The sequence below is a fragment of the Panthera onca genome, chromosome Y (assembly GCF_046562875.1).
Source record: "Panthera onca isolate mPanOnc1 chromosome Y, mPanOnc1 haplotype 2, whole genome shotgun sequence".
In the NCBI taxonomy this organism is placed as follows: Eukaryota; Metazoa; Chordata; class Mammalia; order Carnivora; family Felidae; genus Panthera; species Panthera onca.
Window position 1 is genome coordinate 8,258,941 of NC_138358.1, and position 6,925 is coordinate 8,265,865.

Consider the following 6,925-nt stretch of genomic DNA (forward strand, 5'->3'; position numbering starts at 1 on the left):
CACACAGGTGTGCAGAGACGAAGGCGGTTACACGGGTACAGCTGTGCCCACTTAGGCCAGGCAAGGAGGCATCACCAGAGAGGTGTCGGCACAGGCAAAGCCAGGAAAAGACACAAACACGCCAGGGCTCACTCAGGGAGACAGAGGAGCACAGGCAATGCGAGACATTTCCTGTGAACAGAGAACAACGGGACGATCCCGACAGGCCAATGAGACACGCGTGGTTCAGAGACATGGAAGTCAGAAGGCTCCTGAATTGCTGAGGGTGTCCTCTCTCGAGGGACAGCACTCTGGAGCCCACACACGCTGATGTTGGGGTGGAAGAGGCCGCTGGGCAGCAGATACAGTTGTGCAGGGGGTTTAGCAGCTCCTGGACCCTAGGGCTCCCCGGGGAGAGCTGCGGATACGGGAGGACACCCGGGGATGCCGGGTGTGCAGCATGAGGGCTGTAATCCCTCGGACACAGAGCACCGAGGCCTCTGCCCACGGACCTCAAGTGTCCACACTTGAGGGTTTGGCTCTGGGTGCCGTGAGTGTATTCCACACCCACACTTTGTCCGTACCTTGTCTTTGGGACAGGCCGGGCGCAAACGTCACCCTGGCCCCTAAGGAGGTATTGGCTGGAGATATTAACATGTGGGGGACCCGGTGTTCACCTGTCCCGTAAAGTGTTCCTGCTCGGCAAGACCTATCAAGTAATGGCCTGCTTGTGCAGAAAGGTGCCCCAAAGGGCCCAGCCTCATGACCACTGAGGCCGTATTCCCACTGCACAATCACTGGCCATACTTTCTTTGGATGTTCACACCCAAAGACTCGGGTCAGCACTGGGAGCTTTTCCAGGGTACCCTGACATTTACCCATCAAGCAGCTGAGAAGACGTTCCTCTCCAGCCAGTGTGCAGACAGCAGCGAGAGAAAGGCCTGCCTTCCCTTCTAGAGAGTGCGACAGCCTCTGCCCTGGAAGAGGTAAGGCTTGGTCGCACAGATCCTCAACTCCACAGCGTGCTGACACCCCGCTGACCATGTTGTCTGCATATGATAGGGGCAAGAGGCCTCCATGCATTGGGACTGCCCACGCCTTCTCTGGAATAGACCCACTGCAGAGAAGGCTCTTGTACTGCAGAGCTGTGCAGTGGGGATCCTGGGGAGCTTGGGCAGCTTGGGAGACAGGAATATTAGTGTCGGGAGGTCAGTCTCAGGCACGCTGTGCTGGGGGCCGTGGTACATGGGGATACAGAAGAGCCTGCGATGGACAAGGCTGAACTCTGTCTACTGCACTGCTCGCACGGTGGAGCTTTTGCCCCATCCCTAGCACAGACATCTCTGGCAAGCAGCCATCTGCTGTGTAAGGAGTATCCCAGCACTCACGTCTTCGCAGGTGAGGCTCGTCCCAGTCCTTTCTAAGCCCCAGGCCTGCCGGGGACCTCTGCACAGAATGCTAAGGCCTCACAAGTCCATCGTTCCCTATGTGGCTGAGGCAGCCTTTGTCCTGGCACTCAGGCAAAGGAACACAGGCTGCCTGGGACAAGGCGACCTCCCTGAGCGCCTGCTGGTGTTTGCACTTGGGAGTCTTCTCACAAGTCTCACATGGCGTGTTGGACACACGGCTTAAGCCTGTGGACACAGAGGAAGAGCATCACCCGACTCATCACGGCTGATGATGAGAGGGCAGAGGGCACACGGGAGAGGCTGGCGTGTTCGTGCCCTTGAAGAGCCCCACCTCCCCGTGACCCTCCCCTCTGTTGGCTTGCAATCTGGGCCACCCATTCGTAACCAGAGGTCTTTTCAGAAACAGCAAAGTTCACACAAGTGAAGCGGTGTTTGGGAGGCTCAGCTTCAGGAAGTGGAACCAGCAAAGTTGGCTGTGATTTTGGAGTTGCGTGAGACTGTAGTGGGCTGTTTTCTCTGCAGTGTGTATCTTGTCCCTGTCAACTCTACCTGAAGCAGAACTTCTTCGGTCTTACCCACCCACTCTGCCTCTGGTCCCTCGGTTCCTTCCCCTGGACACCAATCTTACAACCTGCTCACAATCCCTCAAATATGTGTGGCTGGTCCTGAGATCCTGACCTTGTCCACAAGACAGTCTGCATTGGTAGACGTCTGAAAACCAGAGGGTAATCAACCCTGGGAATTCCTCCCTGTGTGGCGGTTCAGTCAACATGACTGAGGATGTCCCCATGCGGGATTCTGGGGGCACCATCATGGACATGCCCAAACCCTGAATATTGGACATCCCTGGCCTGTGCTGGCCTCTCCGTTTCCTTGAATTTCCTCATTTTCACAGGAAAGCTATGAACCTGGGCACTGGCCTTTCTCTCAGGTTTGTGCCCTGGCCTCCCTCACCCAAGTCCCCATTGCTTCAATCTTACTGACCTCACATGCAATCCCAATGTGTGACCCATCCCTACGGACAATGTCCTACGTCCCGCCCTTCCTTGGAACTCCAATGTGCAGGCACAGAACACTTACACCTCTGGACAGCCGCATGTATACATGGACACGCCCCAGAGCGAACCTGAGAGGAAGACACACACAAACACTTCATGCTGTTTATCTCCCATTCTATATTTCTTCCAATGTATTGGACCCCCGCCCTGCGCCACGTGTCACCACCACCCTTGTCCTTATTTCATGGCCAGGAGAATCTTGTGGACCATCGGTGAGCATCGGAAGGGTTTCCACTGGGGTCGATGAAGTGCGACGCTCCTTCATACTCTTCTCAAGATCGTGCATATCCCTGGGATATATGGGTACACACAGACAGACAGACACACACACACACACACACACACACACACACACACACACACACACACACAGGACAGGTGAGAGTCTTATCTTGGCCCTGAGTAAGGTTGCTTGAATGTTTCCAAACGGAAAGTAGGATGGGAGGGTGTGATAAGCTGTGCCAAAGCTGACAAGGGGATCCAGAAGCCAGACAACATGTGGGATGGTGGTAGGAGGCCTGAGGGTGGGGTTCATGGTCCGGGAATGACAGTTGTCACCGTGCTATGTGATGAGCCAGCTTTGGTTGTCCCGCTTTGCTCATTCTTTTTGTCTAGCCCCCTTCCCACCTTCAGGCTCCCCAAAGGGGCAAAGCCTCTGGGACACGTTACTTCTTAAGACTCCCTGTCTCAGGCTGATGCCCTTTTGACCTGGGGTCACCTCCTGTGCCGCTGTGAGTCTCGGTGCCTCCATGCAGAAGAGAATTGTGCCCTGGACCCCACGACACACATTTCCGTGCCCACACCCTTGGCTGCTCACCTCTTTCCCTCTCAGTTCTCTCTCCTGGGGCCTCCTTCATCTTGAAATACGGCAGGGGGTTGGGCCAAAGATCCTCTATGATTATCTGGTAGGGGAGACAGGCCAGGCCTCAGGTAGCTATCCCACGCAGTGGGGGAACCCATGAAAATCACCTCCCTTCCTTGTTACAGGGCCCCACCTCAGCAATCCTGCTAGAGCCGGCAAAGCTGTGGTCAGAGAACCAGTTGAAGAAGTTGAGGCTGCTGTTGTCATGCCTGCGTCTGTAGGCCTCCTGTCTGTACCTTGGGTACCACTGGATGGGACTGGAATGAGACGCCCTATACCCTGCAGGAAGACGCGTATGTGAGAAGGCGCCAGAGAACTTATCACATTCAACCCTCCACCCACTGCCGCCCATGCAGTCAGTGGACACTTACCATCAAGGCCTAGGACATACTCCTTCGTAACGACTTCATTCTGGAAGTAGGAGTTCTTGCCAAAAAACAGCAGGATCTTCCGGCATTCTCTGGGAAACTTGTGTTCCTCCACCTGCCGTGGTACAGTGGGGCAGAAATGTGAAATCTTGTTCCAGGAGACCCGCCCTCCCCTGAGGAAGGAACACATCACTTCTCCCCACCACCTCCCCTCCCCACACAGCCAGCCACCCACACCACCTCCCACTCCCAGGCCGACCTTCAAATTGGTCATGTGGCGAAGCATGCTTTCATCGGGCTTACTAATCAGGGCTGACATCTGAGGGTGGTTCACAAACTGCCGCAGGTCAAAGAGCCTTCAGGTGCTGGGCGTGAGAGAGCTCGAACCAGAGAACCAGTGTGGACAGCATCCAGGCGTCCTCCCCCCGGGACTGGCGTCCTCCCCCAGGGTCTCAAGCCCTCCCCGCAGGCTGCGTCCAGGCCCACGGGGTCTCAGGATCGCGCAGGGCTCTGCTAGACACGCACAGGAGGCTGTGCATGCCCAGACGCCCGCAACCACGCCTAGCTTTGTGTGCTCGTGAGGACACTGAGGACGCTTACTTCCACACAGCCAGACAGCACACATCCGGTCTCGCGCCGACCAGTGGGCATTCACATCGCCTTCCCCGCAGCAAGATGCTTAGCGGGACCCAGAAACGTGCCCCCACGCGGCTTTGTGTGGGAAGAAGCCCTCGGTCATTTCCCCGACCTGGCCTGGACCTCCACCGCCACTCCCCACTCTCCCAGCGCTGTTTCCGTGCCAGGTGCGACGTAAAGCACACATGCCTCCCCCACCCCGGCACTGCCCTCCTCCCACACTCATTGCAGAGCCAGGACCACCGGATGGGATCACGTTTGCACGTTCCCGGCCACTGGAGCGTGGCGTAGCTCCAGTCCCTGTCCTGGGTTCCTCTAAATGTCACCTCCCTTTCCTTCCTCTTGCGCAAGCCCAGCCCCCTCTGGACCCTCCACCAGCAGCAGGAAGGATACAGCCTTGGCCCAGAAACCACGGATGCCCTGGATAAGGGCACCTCTCTGCTGCAGATGTCGCTGCCGCCTCTGCCACATCCTGAGTTTGAGTCGAGCGTGCTCCCGGCTGGCTTGTTTATTCACCGGCTGTAGCTCTATCTGAAGGGCCTCCAGAGCCTCCAGAGCCTCCAGTGGGGAAGGGCAAGGACGGAGGCCTGACTCTACCTGCTCCTTCTTATCCTGCTTCACCTGCAGCTCCTGGGCTTCTTCCACCCATCGGCCTTCCTGCTCACTCGGCTTCTGTTCCTCCTCCTCCCGCTCCTCCTTGTCCTCCTTGCCCTCCACCTCCTCCTCGCCCTGCTGCTGCTCCTCCAGCGCTTCCTTCTCCTGCTCCTCTTCCTCCTCCGTTTGCAATTCTGCTCTCCCTTTAATGGCTCGCACGCCTTCCCTTCCTCCTCCTGCTCCTCCTCCTGGTCCCCTTCCCCTGCCACTGCCGCCGCCAATGCCTCCACCGCCACCGCCGCGGCCGGCGCCGTGGCCGTGGCCGCCGCCGCCGCCGCCGCCGCCGCGCCCGCTTGTATACCCTGCTGCTCCTGCTCCTCCCCTTTCATTTCCGCCAACTCCTCCTCCTTCCGCTCTTCCTCCTTCTGCTTGGGCTTCTGCTGCTCCTCCTCCTTCTAATCTTTTACTCCTGCTGCCTCTCCCCCTCTTCCTCCTCCTCCTCCTCCTTCTGCTCTTCTGGTCCTGCTGCTCCCCCTCGCCCTTCAGGTCCTCCTCCTCGTGAACTTGGACCTTCTCCTTCCCCGGCTCCTGCTCCTCGTCCTCCTCCCCCTTCTTCCTCTGCTCATGCCCCTCTTCCCCAGGCGCGTCCTCTTCCGCGGCCGCCACCTCAACCTCCTCCTCCGCCAGGCCCCACAGCGCCTCCACCGCCACTATGTCATGCACCAGCGGCACCGATATCTCGCTGGGGCCGCCCACCTGCCTCTCGGGTCGGGCCTGGCCTTCCTGCACAGGCTGTTCGCTTGTGGCCTGCAAGCCTTCGGCCTGCGGCACCTCCGGCCCTGCCGGAGACCCAGTGTCCCCACGGGCCCTCGTCTCTCGACCGCCCCGTTCCCGGTCGAAGGCGGCATGGGGCCTCCGGGCATCCCCAGTGTTTCGGAAACACGAGTCGCGCAACATGCGGCCCCGGCCCGAGACACCAACTGTGGCTCCTACCGACGACGAAGCGGGAGGTGAAAGCACGGCCCCCCTCCCCAGACCCAGTGAGCGGAGCCCTGAGGGCAATGGCTGGCAACTCGCTCCCCCTTCCTCCCAGAGCCCAAAGGTCGAGGGGGCGCATGCGCATGCGCATGCGCATGCGCATGGTGCTGTACCCAGGATGCCTCGGCGGTGGCTATCGCTATGCCGATGCTGCCTCGGAGGCCTTTGTGGGGAGAGGTGTGCGCCTGCGGCTTTGAGGCTGAGGGAGCTCCAAGCCACGCCCAGGCCGCTTCACTGCCTTCAGGACCAATCATAGGGACGGTGGCGTGCGTGGCTTCGGCGGTCCCGCCCCTAGGTCACCCGGAAACTGGGGCGCGTCTGTTGCATAGGCAGGAAGGCTCTGGGCCCCGTGCAGTGCAACTCCTCCGGGGGGCTTGCAGCCGGCCCTCTGTGCGCTCTGGGTGCCCTGTTTGGCTTCTGGCCATGCGAAAGCGACCTTTGCATTCCACGCTGCGCTGGGCACGCGGCTATCTACACACACGGGTAAAGGGGGACCTCCCCGCTTTGCCCATTTACACCGCCACCTTTGTTCATTGTGCCCCTAGTCCGACAAATCCACTCAGCGGATCACCTTGGCTGTCCGGGAGACGCATGTCAGCTGTGCGCCTGCTGTCTGTGCACCCCGGTTTTCCATCTGCTCAGCCTCCTTTGCATACTCTCTACGTCCATCCTTGCTCCCAGAAGACATGTATGTCATGACAGCAGTCTAGCAGTGCACCGGCTAGGGAAGGTCGGTGACCAGAGGTGTGTGACGTGGAGAGGACGCCACACTAGGGGAGGCTGCGTATCATGCGCGCCGCTCTTGCCGTTTGTCCCCGTTGCCTGGAAAGTGACACACTGGCAAGCACACACCCCCCCTCTCATGACGGGCTGCCCATTGCTACCGTGTGTGGCAGTGCACAGGAAAGACCCGTGACCGTGGGCCCTGGGATTCCTGGAGCTTGTGTCTGTCCCACAGACAGCGGTCCCCTTCCTCCCACA

The 6,925-nt window shown here is 59.2% G+C and overlaps 1 protein-coding gene across 1 annotated transcript; it reads right to left on the reverse strand.

Annotated features, from left to right (window-relative positions):
• Positions 1 to 3,411: 3,411 nt before the first annotated feature.
• Positions 3,412 to 5,863, reverse strand: LOC145715027 (uncharacterized). Its single transcript, XM_081794614.1, has 5 exons — positions 5,535 to 5,863; positions 4,706 to 5,288; positions 3,936 to 4,013; positions 3,680 to 3,791; positions 3,412 to 3,587 (listed from the first exon to the last, which is right to left on the reverse strand). The coding sequence occupies exons 1-5, from the start codon at positions 5,861 to 5,863 to the stop codon at positions 3,412 to 3,414; spliced, it is 1,278 nt and encodes a 425-aa protein (XP_081650740.1).
• Positions 5,864 to 6,925: the final 1,062 nt, after the last annotated feature.